This window comes from Atractosteus spatula, chromosome 16, assembly GCF_055471065.1.
Source record: "Atractosteus spatula isolate fAtrSpa1 chromosome 16, fAtrSpa1.hap1, whole genome shotgun sequence".
Taxonomy (NCBI): Eukaryota; Metazoa; Chordata; class Actinopteri; order Semionotiformes; family Lepisosteidae; genus Atractosteus; species Atractosteus spatula.
Window position 1 is genome coordinate 12,810,389 of NC_142721.1, and position 16,755 is coordinate 12,827,143.

The following is a 16,755-nucleotide window of genomic DNA, read 5'->3' on the forward strand; positions in this document are numbered from 1 at the left end:
TATGAGAACAAATAAAAGGAAGCCAGACACACACTTAAAAAACATTTTATGGACGGCATTAATTCTACTGAACACAGTACATAGTGCAAAGGAAATGTTAACAGATAAAGGGAATCGCATTTAACATTACCTTGTACACTTTCCATGTCTTGTTCCAACAGAAACTGTAACTTAAAGACTCTGTGCCAATATCAATATAGTTAATTGGTCCAAAAGAATTCAACTTAATCCATTTACTTCCTGCATGGTGCTGCGAATAAATGGTATGAAGATATTCTTTGTATTACATTTGTGAAGGAAAAAAACCACAATCCTTAATGAGCAGTTCTATTTAAAACAATAAAAGGGATAGCAAAGGAGATTTTGAGATTGAGGAAATGGATAAAATTTGGCCAAAACAAAAGTAATTTGTTCTTTTATTTCCACCAAGTCAGACGTCTATGCATGACCTTGCACAGTCATGTCCACTTGGATTCATGGAACAAAACGGAGAGAATACTACAGCAAAGGAAAGTCCCAGATGTGAAAAGCATTTTTTTTTTAATATATATATATACAGTATAGTGAAGCAAGGAATTGCTGACTCTTGGAGAAAGACTTCTCATACTGTTACAATTTTCAGGTCACATGCATCATCAGTCCTCTCAGGGACTTTCCGATACATTTGACTGAAATTTCCCTGTTTGTAAATAGACAGCAAAACACCTCCCTGACTCATCCATCTGCTGGAACTACACTGTAAACAGAAAGACGGACACGCACGCCTTCGTCCACCAGGGAGTCCTGCGTGCTCCTGGTCCTTTCACTGCAAGATGCTGTCATTCCCTTATGGTGCAAATTTCAGTATTTTAATCCATTATTCAGGTTTTGTTTTCTGATCATCTTATAATTATATCAAGATCATGCAGAACTGCTTGGGAAAAAAACATAGTAGACCTAACTCTTAAGATTCCCAAATTCTTTTTGTAATGGTACAGGACTCTTAATTGTAAAATCTATTGCAATTATTGCAAGTTTAAGACACTACTGAAATTCTATGTCTCCCATTAATAATCACAACATCTTATTAAGGGAAGATATATTACTGATATATTAATACATCTTATGAATACCCACCCCTCACTGTGGATTAACACTTGAACGTTCATAAAATTAAATCAAGATAAAATCTCTACAATGTTTTTTTCACCTTTTGCGTGCCTTTATTATAAAAAAATAAAAAGGTCCCCAAACTTGCATGTTCATTGCATTAAAACAGAATCAGAATATCTACATCTTGATTTTCTTTAAAACAAGCAGGATCACAAACAGATCAATGCCACAGACTGGAAACTCGATTCCTAAGTGTTCGTGCCTGGGTGGCGCCCAATACTAACCCAATCTGAGCCACTGAAGAAACAGCCTTGTCTTCTGCTTAGTGGCTATGGCACCAACCAAAGACATGAGGAGTGTCATGTTAAAACTTAGGGTTCCCTCCTCGCTGTGGAACTCACGGGACACGTGCCCCGCAAATTCTAGAGGTCCTCTTCGCTATCCCAGCAATCCGGTTTCCCGAGCAGCGCCAATGATTGTCAGGAGTGGTCATCCCCCTCGTTTAAAACATGGCGGTATCCATCTTGAGCATCCCTCTGCCGGAACAGCACGGTCAAGAGCAGCGCGATGAGGAGGAAGAGCAGGCAGCCGCACACCGCCAGTCCCACAATCACCTCTGGGTGCCCCGATTAAAAGAAAAAGGACTTTGTGAGAAAATTAAGCAAAAACAAAATAACTGAGACAGAACACCTCAATACTTTATTCAATTTGCAAAATGGAAACATCTGTAATAGCTGCCTCTGTTGTACATTGCCACAAGATAGATTCAAGGACGAAAATCAAACCATATTCTTGCTAAGGTTATCATGTTAATCCTAAACAGCAGAAATTAAGCACATTGCACATCAATCTACCACTCATACTCAACATCAATCTATAACAATCTAGGAGATTGTTCCTGCACTGGAAGCAGTTCAGAGAAGAGCAAATCAGACTCTTTGCTTAAGAGACTGCCCTACACTGACATGCTGAAAGAACTGAAGCTTTCTAGCTCAGAGCTTTTTGAACAGAGAAGATTACAATGGGACCTGACATAAGTATCCAAAATCCTCAAAGGTATTGACAAAGTCAACCCAATGGACTGCTGCAGAATAACCGTATAATGTGAACAAGACGACACAAGTGGAAGCTCAGACATCAACAAAATGCATTAAAAACCAAGGACTTGACGCCGTTTGTATACAGGGTGGTAGCACTATGCAACAAGCTACCCAGCCATGCTTTTGACGCTAATACCCTGGCTTCTTTCAGGAAATGGTTAGACAAGCTCCTCAGAGCAAATAGTAACTAACAAAAGAACTAAATGGGCCGGATGGCATTTGTAACAGTTCTTATGAATACAAACTTGGCTGAAACAGTGCAACATAATGCTACAGCCCTTTCATTTTAATACACACTTCAAGCTGCCTGAGTACAGACTAGTCTTCATGCAGTTCTGCCACTGTCGACTGGACAACAGTACCACACTGCAAAAGATTAAAAGCTCACTGTACCCGTGTCCTTCATTGTTCTGGCCACCTGGCATTCCTTCTCCCTGTTCTCTGGGATGGCAGACTTGGTGATTCGGAGAAAATCCTCCAGGAGACAGAACTGGGAGCAGCCAGGCAAACTTACAGGGTAAGGCTCCTGCTCAGTGTGGTTTCGATAGAACATGGCCACCGTGAAAGACCTGAGAACAATGAAGAAATGGCTCTCAACTACTCAAAAACATGAAGATTGCCTGCTATTACAAGTGAGAGAACGGCGCCTGCAATCGTTAATGCAAAGTACAAACAGATCTGGAATTACCTACCCATTGCCTTCTCTGTACAATTCAAAAAAGTGGCAGGAAGCGTATGGGGGTTGCTTCCCATTGAAAACATTCAACGCTGACTGCAAGGCCACGACTGTGGTGTCATGCTGCAGAAAAAGAAGAGAAGTGATTAAGTAATGATCTGTCCAGATTTATGAGCCAGAGAGGAAATTAAATCTGTCACCCGTTCGTCCAGCACTACTGAGGCCAAATCAAAAACTTGGATTTTCCCCAATGAATCCCAAATGGCAACACCATTTCCTGGTTGGTCATAGGTGATTTGCTGCCATTGCTCAGTGAAGGATTTTCATTGGGTAGAAGCAAGATGACCGACCAATGAAAACTGCCGCCACAAATCAGATCACATCTTCATTTTATCTGGTCGTAAATGTGGGTTTATTATTTAAACTTTAAACAATGTTTTATTGCATCGCTTTCAAATTTCAGGGCTTGAAATGAGAAAGAAATTGAGAAGTTTAGCTTGGAAATTTATCTGACAGTGGTTGGCACAGACAGCTGGTAAATTCTAACCATGTCTGCGTAATGACCTTCAACAGGTACCAAAACGCACAACTTAAGATCAAACAGTACAGCACTGGAAGTTGGACTCACCGCTGAATAGATCATTAATTTTGGAGACGGAGCTGAAGACTTTGCCGCATCTGACAATTTTTTTATGATGTGCCCAAGAAGAACACCTATGAAAGATGAGGTTAAAGAAAGGTTACAATGAAGTGAGAGAGCTGATGCTGCTTTGATCGTTTCCAATCAGGCTGTTCGCTTGCTTCTGTGGCAAAGACCTTAAGTCCATTCCTTGTCAGCAAACGAGAGCTCTTTCCTTGTTTACCCAGGCCTCCTTGCATCAGGTGTTGCCCGTTAGTGCCCTCTCAATAAAGCAGTGGAAATTTGCTTAATTGGCTACACGCTGGGGATGAGATGGCAATGCGAAAACATCTGGGTGAACAAAAGATGAACGTGTCGGGCCCGGGCTGGGACCGACACATCCTGCGGTCGCCCCTGGCAACAGCAGCATTCCCACGAGCTCTCAACCTGCCCCTCAAACTAGATCAGGATCAGGATCAGGACCCCCCCCCCATCAGGCTCTGGAACTAGTTCAGAATCATGATAATTAGACATCCTGTTTCAGTCACCGCGAACCACTGTATCGTCACTCTGTCATTAGAGCCTCAACCCACATGAGAGCAGTCGCTTCTCTTTACTAGAAAAGTTTCCTCTTTCAATTCCCCGTTTCCCTCTTCTCCTTATTCCCCCACCCCTTCCCTTTTTTAATGGTCATTTTTTCCTTTGCCTTATGTTGGTTTTTCCCTTTTGATTTTTTTCCTTTTTTGAATCATTTTTACAGTGTTGGCTCGCCATCCTCTCCCCTTTTAATTTTCAGCTGGGAGCCTCACTTATTTTTTTCTCAGACCTCTCCTCACGGACTGACTTTTTCCTCTTCCTGGCATGTCCCAAATCCGGCCTTTTACTGCTTTTCCTATAACATCTTTAACAGCGCACTGGAACCAATCATCGCACTGCAGCAGAGCTGACCAGCAACTGGAGCATAACAGAATGGATTCAGAAAAACAAATGCATTTGCAGCAGTGAAGGAGTATCCTCCTTGCCCAGCAGTAAAAGAGGCATGAGCCTGCCCCAGAAGCTAGTAAAGACAACCCTGCCGCAAAACACACATGGAGAGAGATAGCAGCGTGATGCCGCCTGCTCATGGCTGACTCATCCTCACCTCCCTGGAGACGCGACTTCTCCTCCCTCTTGTAAACTCCAAACATCAACTCAAAGCTGTAATCTTTCAGCTTCCTCAGCTGCTCCATCACCTCCGGAGTCACCCAGGAAGGAGGGGTCATGTTGTGCTTTGCCTGTAATTACAGAAACCTCTCTGTATCAGCCAAGATGGGCAAGAACAGTGCCAGTACAAACAGTCACAAAAAGAAACAGTCAACGAAATTGACAAATGAGCCTTTATCCATCCATATGATTTTTTTTAATCATTTAGGCTAACCATAACTTTTTAGCCCTATAAACTGTTGGTTTGGACAGAAACCTCTGCTGTCCATGTCCTGCAGAATTCCCCTATTTGGAAATGGACTGCATGACTGAAAAAAACACTGAAGTCACATGAGGTGTCACCGTCCTCAAATCACAAGACTGGGTCAGCCCAGAGTTCAACTGCGGCTCTGCCTCATCCAGTCATTCCAGTTCTGCTTCAAGGGCGCCAAGCCATTGTGTAATCCTTGTGAAATCAATACTTTTCTCACTAGGACACATTCAGCTGGTAAATGAACAACAAACTTACGGAACTACCACTCTTCTCATATTTTTGCCTTTAGGACCATAGATGGCCAGTGTGGACACATCCATCCAGAAAACATGACTGGAGAAAATCCATCCCAGCCTGGATCAGGGATCCTACTGACCAGGGCAGGTAAGAGAAGGACCAAGCTCACCTCACAGAAAAGTGTATCATGGACGCTCCACACCGACTCCACAGTGGCATCCTTCAGCCCCGTCTTATTCCTCACCATCTCCAAAAACTCCTGAAGAGAAGAGTGAGGGTGAAAGAGTAAAATTGGAACTACAAAACAAATGCAACTGTATTCTTCGTCTCGCAACAGAGGCGGAACCAAAACTGGTACCTACTTTGTTCCTATTCAACAAGTTAAGGTACTCGTCCGTTTGCTTTGTTTCGTTCATCAGGAGGTCATAGCGAGGGCAGTCTGGGATGGGAAATGACAGTAGCTAAAACGATACGAAAATTACAGTCAGGTGTGTGGAGTAGAAATGACAAAGAATAAGAAATGTGCTTGAAAGAAAACTGCAGACGGATGAAGATAGATGTCCGCCTTTAGTAAGGCAGAAAAAATGGAGAAACATGAGTGGTTTTGCTTGATTTTTGTTTGCAAAAAAACTTCAGCAGAACAATGGCCAAAGGGTTCTGCTTTTTATAAAAGACATCTGTAGCCATGGTAAGAGACAACAACAACAACAAAAAAGAAGAAGCAGGATAATTTGAAGTTATTTACACAAAAATAAATCCCAGAAGACTCCCAAGTTTCAACAGCAATTAATAATAAACATAAATGTTAGAACAAGACTACACAGGTCTGAAGAGTGTTACCCTGTCTTCTCCTTCAGGAACAGTGTGGACAGGAATGGGCTGCCAGGAGATGTTGGGGTTGAAGATCTGAGATCCATTAGGAGGATACAGCCCTGCCAGATTCGTCTCTGCACTCATCAGAGTCCGGTCATAATCCGTGCTACGGACTGAAATCTGTAGGAAGCATGAAGAAGGAAGTCTTCAGCCACCTGAAACCACCTATGTCTCTGTGCCCCCCCCACACCAATTACAGAGCACCAATTCCTAATTGATTCAGCTAGCTGCAGGGCCCCCTTAACCAGCTGTTGAAGAGTACTGCAGAGCCATCAGCCATTTTTCACCTCATTGATGGCAGAGTCCAAGCAGTGTCACATGTAGTACATGAAACACGTTACTGATAATACAGCAAGCTCAAAAGAGCCAGGAAGGCCACAGGCCTCACTAAGGCGTGTCAAAGTCAAGAACACTGGCTAACAAAAGACTGCTCAACCCCAGTGGTCCGCTGAGAAGCAGCACTGCACCACTAATGGGAGTCCCAGTCACAGCTGCTTTCTGATGCAGCCCAGGCTCTAACCTTCAATTCCTGGAGCACATTTCAAGAACAGCACCTTTACTGGTGGAGCACTTGAACAAGCTTTTTAAAGGTGAAAAATTCACTCAAAGTTTTAAATCACGAGGAACAGGAGGGTAAGCATACAAGTAGGAGGGTAAGCAGAAGGCAGCTGTAATCACATATCTCCTACTACCACTTATCCAGTTATACCTAAACATTATGATTGCGCTAGGTTAGGGTTAGACAACCCTAAATTGCTGAGGACCAGGACTTCCAAAACCTTTCTTATACAGCCCTGGGAAAAAAAGAACCTTAGATGCTGTTGTTTTTTTATTTGGAGACTCACAGTTTGGCCTTCAATAGTTTTAAAGCAAAGATGGGACAGAGCAATTAAGATGGCACACCCACGATTGCATAGAACTGCAAATGTGTTAACTGTGAGGAGCTGAGTTCCCAAAGTCTACACACAAAATAGAAGACCACAAAAGAACTAGCTACCTCTTTCCGATTGTAACTTTCATTGAGAAAACCATGATAGCGTCTCCTCAGGAGCTGTCCCAGCTCAAGATGCTGCCTCATTCCCTCCTGAAAAGAACAAGTCAATGACAGGGTATTAAAAACATCCTGACAGAGTTAACAACAGCAAATTTAAGCTTGGGGAGCAGCGCTGGCTTGTGAACAATGCTGTCTGAAAACTATTTGGGCTAAAAGTGCGTCACAGCATGCTGTCACTGATGTTGAACCCAAAAACCATCACACCCATTTCCCTCCTGACTGAAATCACTATTAGAGTAGGAAAAACCCAGTAACAAGCTACGAGGAAGGAGGGGAATCAATGAAATTGGATAAGTGAGTTAAACATTATTTTTAAAAATGTGGCCAAACAGAAGCTGTACAGGGGAATACCTTCAGTATCTCACACTGGAGGACACCACATAACAGGGGTGCATTGAGAATTTGTTTTCCATGGTATCATACGCTTGCTCACTGCTCTGTACAGTGGAAGAATGGCAATTCTAAACAACAGCTTATGTGTTAGATTATGACTGCAAGCTTACATGTCCCTGTCTAGCATGGTAGAAGTGTTACACTGTAACAGCAGGAATAAAGTTCTGAAATATGTGTGCTTTTTGGGTGAGACATACCTGGGAGAGCTGACCAAATCCCTGAGGCCAGGCACTCTCTTGATATGGATCAGTGGGATAGGCCCTGACTGGAGACCTGTCACCATGGCGATAAAGCTGGGAAAAACACAACAGATGCAATTGAACACTAAAACATTAAAGTCTCTAGCATTTAAGGAGCTCAGGTCATGGAACTGCTGTATATTTGATATTTTAATGCTTAAAAGAAATAATAATAGGGGCACAGAGGTGCCTCACAGTGCTGAGGCCCTTAGTTTCAATTCCCAGCCAGGGGTGTTTTTTGCATGGAGTTTGTATGCTCTCCCTGTGCTCATGTAGAAAATCAGGCGATTACAGTAAGCTTTTTAGACAACATTAATGTGTTCTTTACAGAATCAGGTTTTACACCAATAGTATAAACTTTCTTACTTTAAACAACAGGTGCAGGAAGAATACTTTGATGAAACTGAAAGTGAATGATGAAACCAAAATGGTTTTTCCCCTTCTGCTTCTGTTAACCAACTATAGACTTAATGCCAACCACATTATAGGTGTGTCTAAACCTTTAATGTAGTTTTTCCAATATCAATCTGCATGATATCCGAGTGGTTATGTTACTGGGGTTTGGATTTGTCTCCAAAATACCTCCTCGTACTCCAGCATGCTTAAACCATATAAAAATACTTTCAGACATTTAAACATCTACAAATTCAATCAGTTAAAAATCCTATCCAGGATTTTTACAGCCTAATAAACCATGTAGAACTGCAGATCATAAAATTTGGATGCCACTTTAAAATGCTTTCAGGAAAAGCGTGCTATTAATAGCATAATATAGCACCTTCCCTGTAAAATGCAAAATAATGTAGTAAAAATAGCTAAAGTGGACATTTACAGAGGTCCATCTTTAGAACAATATTTCTGCAGCACTTCCGCTATTAAGGGTTGTGACTGAGAGAAGAACTGAAATTGTCTTTTCTTTCAGATTACAGAAAAATCTACCCTTTTGTTTTAACTTCAATGCTGGCCGCTATAATACAGAGGGTGCTTTATACTTCCTGCACTTTAAGTAAAGAGCTTTAATTAATAAGGTGATGTATGTGGAATAATATCCATCCATCCATCAGCCCCCGTTACAAAGTGCTCACAGCCCTATTAAGAGCTCCAAAGTATAATGTTCCACCAGTTACAAATTAAAGCTACAGAAAAGGCTATTCAGCTCCCACTGAGCAATTATGTTAAGTTTCAGCTAATTTAACGTTAACAAACGAGTTGCCTGCTGGGGAAGGTACACATTCTCCAGCAAGGGAAGACAAGTAGGGGCACACAAGTCTTTTTATGTTCACTGTGCACAACCTAACAGTCACCTGCTGGGCAGCTGACACATGTTAAAAGCAGCATTGTGCTGTCCATCGCCATGCATTGTCTGGGAAATTATGCTAGCCTGTTCGCCACACTCTGCGTTCTTCCTAGACAGATATGGAAGCGACATAAATGAAAGTCACATCATTGTTTACCTTAATGCGATTCTGTATGAGGCTGAAAATGGAAACAAACTGACCAACCTGACTAGTCTGCAGTTCTGTAATGGAGTTCCTTCCACACTTTGTCCTCAAAGGATGAAAATGGACGAGTCACATCAAACTAATAATTACAGGTCACTGGCTATTCCCAATCAAAATGCTGCCCTTTAAAAATACCCTAAGCAGGAAACAAGGAAGATTCCCCTAAGAGAGAGCATCTGGGATAAATTAAAACTTTGAACGCTTAGTTACCGCAAAGTAATTCCGTATTTCTTTTTCCGCAGCACAGAAAATTCTCAGGTTGTTCCACAATCACTTGAAACAAGCCACTGAAAAGTACCGGAAAAGTCTACATTCTGAGTTTTTGTTTATCAGAATCACTCAGCGTTTTCTGTGGAAGGGATCCCACAGTATTGCCAAAAAAAAGGGCTTTCTCATCTTTTTCGTGCAAATAAAAGTCAGCCAAAACCATCTGCTCAGCTGTCTCTTCAGAAATTGTATGCCATCTGGGATCCCAACAGACAAACCCATCATTTATTCGCTTCCCAAGTACTCGTTAGGATTTAACCAAAATACAGGATTAAAATTGAGAGAGATAGGGTTTTATTTCGAGTCTGGTGATCTGATATACTGGCTTGACTGCTTCCCTTTTCAAAGTAGAGCATCTTAACTTGGAGAGATTCGATTTTTCGCTACTGAGAGATGTGATTCTGAAAATGTTTCCAACTTCAAAATCCATGGGGACCTCTTAAGGAGCTATAAGACTTTTCAACCCTAGATGAGTGGCGCAAAATCAACACACACACAAACACTGAGTGAGTCCGCTTTGCTTCATGAATAGCTAGCTGGGTTTTAACATGTCATTAGACGCAAAAGCATAACTTACAGGGTCAAAAGGTCTGTTGAGGATTTTAACCTGGCTCTCCACCATACACTCCAGCATCTGGAGAAGCCAAATTCCCATGATCCTTTTGGGGATTTTGGTTAAGCCTACATCACCATGAACCCACATAAATTACTTAATAAATGGCTGGATTTGAACATAAACTGTGCTATCTGTTGTTCGATTCTGGACTGTTTGACACGTCGCCAACAAACTGTCAAAGAGTATAACAGAACATCTTTCCCTCTTAATACAGGCTGTCCCCAAGGCCTGTCTTCGCGGCTTTTCGCCCTTTTTACAAAACTTCACATCTCAGGTTGACTCTGTTAAGATTTTGAAAGATGTGGATGCTACCACTATTGTTGGTCTTATAAATTAACGACAGCTGTTGGGTGTTCTGATCGTGAACTTCCACTCCATACACTTAAAACTAAGGACACGATTCTTGATTTTAGACGTGTCCAGAAAATAAAAGTCCACATCATCATTAATGACCCTCCAATGGTGACATAGTGACAAATTTCTTCAGATTTCTGGGAACACACGTAAGTGATAACCTCAAAGGCAGCACCAACACAGATCACATAGTGAAGAGGGTGCAGCAGAGGAGGTATTTTCTCAGGTTGCTTAAGAAACACAGAGTGAGCCCCCAGCTTCTTCGTCAGTTTGACACAGCCAGAATTCAAAGTATTTTGACAGGTTGATCGGTTTGGTATGGGGAGCTTGTACAGCCATACAAAAGAAACTGGAAGGGACTGGGTCCGAAACTGCGAAAATAGACTATGAACTCTCTTCCATTTTATCCCTTTACACAAGCCATACCTTCAGCTGCGCCTACAAGACCAGCTCAGAATCTTTTTCAGCTCCTGCCTTGGGGAAAATGCTTTCAATCGATCCTCTGAGGTACTGCTTGCTTCAACCTTAGCTTCTTTCCTACAGCCAGGTGAACTTTGAACTTTGAACAGCTAATTACCATCAGCATCTCTTTTACAATTGTTTGCCAAAAGCAGGGTTAATGTTTACATGTGCATGTGACTGTGACTGTGTTTTGCCCCCATTTCATTTCAATTTGCATTGATTTTTTTTTAATATGGTGTGCATTGGAGGTCTGCTTCATCAGTGTGTACTTGCTGTGTCGTGTGGTAAAAATTATTCAGTCAGATAACCTCACATTCTGTGTCATGTTTTATGTTAGCAAGCACACCACACCGGGTCCAAATCAGGTAATTCCGGTAATTCAGGTAAAAACAGAAGAGGCAGAACAATAACAAAAAGAGAATTAATGCCTTGAGGCAGAATATTCACAGGCAGTAGATTTTACTCCATGTCAGCACATTACAGAGTGTAACAGAAACACAAATGTAAGGCCTATGGATACAGATCTTTTAGTTTATCTAACAGACAGTAACACTCATCACCATACTTAAAGTGACTTAATGTGACTAAAGATTTGACTGTGTCTGTGCATGACTTATTTTGCATTTCAATATGCAAAGGCCACTGTTATTGACTGCTTTTTGCAAAACACACAGACACAAGAAGCACCCATTTGCTTCAACCATAAACTGCAATTTTGTAAAGAACTGTGGAACTTGAGTTCCACTGTACTGAATGTACTGAATGTACTGTAGCGAATGCTACAATAAACACCGAGAGTCTATGCCCCTGATCATGATCCATGCTAATGTTCCGGGTTTTATATGGTACCACTGAATCATCAAATTCTAAAGACCAAATACAATTTAATTGTGATCAATTAAACTGGTGATTTATTAAGTGATATGGTGATCATTTGGAACAGAAATCTGAACACCCATTATGAAAAGACCCAATTTCCCTTAATTGAATCAATAACTTCCATAAAAACACAAGACCATAAAAAGTGTTCTGTAAAAAAACAGGTCATTTAAGATGACCCAAAACTGAATTGGAGGGAGACCCCTGCTGAACAATACCAGAACCTCGAAAATACCAGATACTGCTCAATGTGTTTTAAGAGTTGCATACAATTAAACGGTTTTTGTATACTTTCCCTAAACGGAATTACTATTAACGCAGGTCGTTGTATAACAGATTTACTCGATTCATCCAACGTTATATTGAGTTTAAATTACAGCAAGTGCGTAGCAAGAAGAAATAGATACTAATGAAAAACAATATAAGAATATAAAATATGACGACAGAAAAATCGTCATTTAAATTGGCAAAGTTGAAATTCTCATGCACAGGTGCGTTACAGAAACCATGACATGTTTTTATTCTGACTTACATTTACAGGATGAGTGCTGCCTGAATATTATTTGCATAAAACGCTGCACCCGGATTTCCATGAAACTTCGCCTTGAATGTTGTGTTAAAGGACAGTTCGCCGACACAAGGGCGAGCTGGACGGTGCACAGATCGATAACCCTGAAGACACAAAGCACACCGGATCTGCACTCTTTACTACCCTCCGACCAAGTTATTAATCGAAATCCAGGGACACCGGCTTACCAGGGTGACGAATTTCAGTTGCCTTTCTCCGACTGCCGTGTGCAGTACGACAGAGACTGCCAACAGCAGCAAGACAAGCGACAGAGACCTGCCAGACCAAGAGGAACAAGGAACCACACACGCCATCACCGCACCACTCAGGAGAAAATAAAAAAAAACAATCGGCCGGGGACCGAAGGGTGTCACGGCACAGGGAGGGGTCGACGTGTTTACGTCACATTAGAAGCGTCCATTCATACAGTAGAAAATAGAAGTGATCTACGATGTAACGTCACAATCGTATGTAAATTTGCCGCCATGTTGGTAGGGCGGAAGGGAATGAATGCCGGCAGTTCCGGTTCGTATATTCCGAAAGCAAGGCTAGTGTGAACTGAGGCTAGAAGTATTTTTGATTAGCATATTAAAAGATTCTCAACTATATATAATATTAAAATATCTGGATAAGGTAGTTTGAAATTTCGGTCCATTAATCGATAAATGTATTGGTATTTATGGGTTTAACTGCAAATGTGATTGGATGCATGTTGTGTTATTAGATGGATTATCAGGTGGGGCTGCACTTTGGTGGTGGTGGAGGGGATCCCCATTACCTGTAAAGCGCTTTGAATGGTGTGTCCAGAAAAGCGTTATATAAGTGTAAGCAATTATTATTATTAATAATAATATTTCGTGTCCTAGTGTTACAAGCATTGGATCGCCTTAACACTACAGCACAAACATCTTATTTTGTATTGCAACCATTATAAACATACAAAGCAGACTTTATATTGTTTCCTCTTGCACCGTTACATATGAACTTTATACAGATTTATAATTTATATTAAAGAAATTCATAAATTACACAAAATATATTAGTAGTATATTGCCTTCCTATGTAATTGCACTACTGATTTTGTATAAAATTCACCTGGTTAATTGCAATTGTTTCGTGAGCAAATATATGATAACTAATATGTAAATAAAGAGTATTGAGTAAAATGGCTATTTTTTGTTGTAAGAGCGTGACTGAATGACCCTTGTCCGCTCTCCTAACAGAAAGGGTGCAATCTAGCGTCGCAGCAAATGCTATCGACGACGGTATTCTCACAACACATGTATTATTACCTTAAAAGCAAACAAAAATACATATTTGTCCGCCCCTTACACTATGTTAAAAACATCCAATCAATCGCACATTATCAAGGGGATTTCGTTTTAACAAACACAAAATCCACCTCAGCTATAAAAAGGAAACAAAAAGCCTACACCAATACAACACTGAAATGTATTGCAAAGGAAAATATTTTTTCTTTCTGTTCATACCAATTTAAAATGGTAAACACTCGCCGAATGCGAAAGGCGTCTGCACGATGTATGGCGTACACAAATCAAAGGAAAACTTAATTCGCCAAAGTCTAGTAAAAGTATGGTATTTCTGCTTTTTATTGTTGTTTTTAATGCTTCATTTTTGAGTACTTCTATTAGCTACAACCTACCAGATTTATATTTTGCAATGATGTATGTACAGTATATTTTGTACAGATTAAATAATTTTTTCTCATCCCATCAACCGCACGTTAACATACAGTACAGTAACTGCATTGAAGTGCATGCAGTAGGTTGGGATTAAAATTGAATTTAATTTAAAGCGATTATGCGTCGCCGCGCATGCTTCGAGAGCTCACATTATGACGATACCCGATTTATCCTCCTATATGTTAATATTGTGGGTAAAGATATTTGGGATCCCTGAATATTTTTCGAAATGTGATTAAAAAGGCACAGATCTGCAACGTCAGCTACATCGTTAAGAAAGTACCACCTCGGGCTGCCCTTTCTGACTGAGCTGCTGGACAGGCAGGACAGTAGAGAGGGATTACGGAGGCACCGTGGGGCGACCGTGCAAGATTTAACAAAGATCTGAGTCTGAGATGGGAGTCGCTAATCATACATTGACGATATCCAGTCCTTAGACAAGGCCCTTATGAACGAGAAGCACGAAGGAAGCGTGTACTGAAAACACTTGATCTTCAGTCTCCTGTGAAAGATACCACAGACACAACAGAAGGTTTTACAGTCAAATGAGGCAAAAGCGTCCATATATGGCCGAAATGCAGAGCATAGCGTCTAGCAGAGTACATCGCCCAATCAGAACTGTCAAGCACGTTGGTGGCAGGGCCGTGTACTGAGGATAGTTGTGATCAGCAGAGACTCCTGGAAACATGCCAGGATTCAGGAAGGAAGGTGCAAAGTATAGGTAAATCCCATAAGAAACCCGTCGTCAGACACTTAAGAATCTAAAATTGGGTCAAAAATTCACATTTCGCCAAAACAATAACCCGAGGCACAAGGTTGTAAACCTGAAATGATCTGACAAAAAGAGAGTGGATATCCTTGTGTGGTACGGTCAGACTCAGAGCTTGATTCTATTAGAAAATTGCATTAATCAAAGTGCTGAATTTTTGCAGGGGCTGAATACTTTTGCAAGGAGCCGTGAACTCTCCTCGTCAACGAGCGATCCGTGCTCTCGGTTTTCGATTAGCTAGATATCGCTGATCTGTGAGCCGCTTGTTCTGGCTGCCTATTTGAATGTATTTTGTGTTCTGTGTGCACAAGCTGTAACCTTAATGTTTTTTAAGAAAACATTTTTTAAAATCGCTGTCGCAGTCGATATTAATATAATCAATGCAAGCCAGGGTAACCCGTTTTTATCCGGTTGTATCAGAAGAGAGATTTTAGCTGCATTTACAGGTACCCTGCGTCTTGGAGAAACTCGCAACAAAAATACAGGAAAAAAAAAGGTAGGCCTAGGCCTTCGGGTGTGTTTGTGTTATTTCCTTTTTTAAAACATATTTTAATGGCCGTTTGCGTGTATTATTAATGATAATATAGTGTTGTGTCACCGGGAGCGATTTAGAATCGTTTTTTAGATTCAGTTAGGAGATTTTAGGAGTGTGGGATCCTGTTCCAAATTTCTTGTTGACGTTGAAGTTTTTTTAAAAATACAAATTTTAAAAATAAACGCCTCCCTTTAAATCGCGATATCTTTTCTGATTTGTGTTGAGCTCAAATGCCATTTTTATGAAGGGTGTATAATTTTCGATTCTGGTTAGAATTCGATAAGTGTTGTGAGAGCTAAGCTGGTGCGGTGCTCACAAGTTAACTGTGGTATGGAGACACTGCTGAAGAATTGTATTGGAATGTAAAGACTTCGGATTCACAATTGATTTCTTTGTACCATGTTGTGCAACTGCCTCTGATAGTTTTCCAGTTTAATTTTGATGTAATAAATACGCAGCTCGTGGGTGAAGTGAATTGGTATATCACTATCACTCCTTTTAACTGTCCTCTCGCGTATAGCAAACCGTAGAAACACGCAGCATAACACTTTCCTGCTTTTATTTATCTTTAAAATTGTGCTGAACATGTCAAGAATCACGCATTTGTTTTGTTTTAGATCACGATCTGATTCCGTTGTTTGTGTTTTGCGCACTTGTAGTGCATGCAAGTTTTCCTTTTGGAGCGTTGCTCTCAAAGCTGTTCTAAAACGTTCTGTGTTTCTTGACTCGTTTAAAAAAAAAATCCGTCCTCATTTTTGTTTTGTGTCATGCCGTGTTGCCAAAGTTTGTCGGCACATTTAAAGGCTACATTTGTGCCGAGATTGAGATTGTGTGGAAGGCACTATAGTGTGGTAGGCCCCATCATTACATATACGTGGCAAAAAAGTAACGAATTGCACGACATGGGCGATGTGCTAACTTTGACAGGTGTGCATAAAATCGGTCCTTTTGCATTCGTATCAGAAGTAATTTAAAATAGTTTGCATAATTATTTGACAGTACATAGAAATACAAAATATTAAATCATGTGCAGTGCGGTTCAGTTTATTGCTAAATGTGCTATGAAATCATGGAATACATTTCCTTTTAAAAAATCTCGGGGTTATCACCTAATGTACTATATATTTTGTGAGAAAGAAACTCAATGCGAACCCAATGTCAAATTTATAGGGTAAGGATAAATGTGCTTTTTTGCTACACCAAATCATTCTTCTCGCCTTTAATCTGGTCAGTATTGTGCTTATATGGAAGAGTGTGTTCAGACCATTACTTAGAAAATAAACGAGTTAGTTGTACTGTGTGCCGGTATTAAGGGTTAGTTTTGCTCGTACTTGGGTTTGTGGTAATCGCTTTTGTTATAG

The 16,755-nt window shown here is 40.8% G+C and overlaps 2 protein-coding genes across 4 annotated transcripts in view; one reads left to right on the forward strand and one right to left on the reverse strand.

Moving 5' to 3' along the window:
• Positions 1–29: 29 nt before the first annotated feature.
• acp2 (acid phosphatase 2, lysosomal) lies at positions 30–12,779 on the reverse strand. Of its 2 annotated transcripts, none has more exons than XM_088934791.1 (11): positions 12,576–12,779; positions 7,698–7,793; positions 7,051–7,137; positions 6,021–6,173; positions 5,543–5,641; positions 5,350–5,439; positions 4,629–4,761; positions 3,497–3,582; positions 2,885–2,991; positions 2,586–2,761; positions 30–1,708 (listed from the first exon to the last, which is right to left on the reverse strand). In XM_088934791.1, the coding sequence occupies exons 1-11, from the start codon at positions 12,699–12,701 to the stop codon at positions 1,572–1,574; spliced, it is 1,290 nt and encodes a 429-aa protein (XP_088790917.1). In that variant the 5' UTR covers positions 12,702–12,779; the 3' UTR covers positions 30–1,571. The 2 variants fall into 2 exon arrangements, with proteins under 2 accessions (XP_088790917.1, XP_088790918.1); XM_088934792.1 differs by lacking the exon at positions 12,576–12,779 and adding an exon at positions 12,352–12,487.
• Positions 12,780–15,128: 2,349 nt separating this feature from the next.
• The window catches only part of ambra1a (autophagy and beclin 1 regulator 1a), a 103,218-nt gene continuing 101,591 nt past the window's right edge, over positions 15,129–16,755 (forward strand). For both annotated transcript variants that reach the window (XM_088935096.1, XM_088935097.1), the window contains exon 1: positions 15,129–15,355. The gene's annotated coding sequence lies outside the window, so the exon portion shown is untranslated. The remainder of the gene's footprint in view (positions 15,356–16,755) is intronic.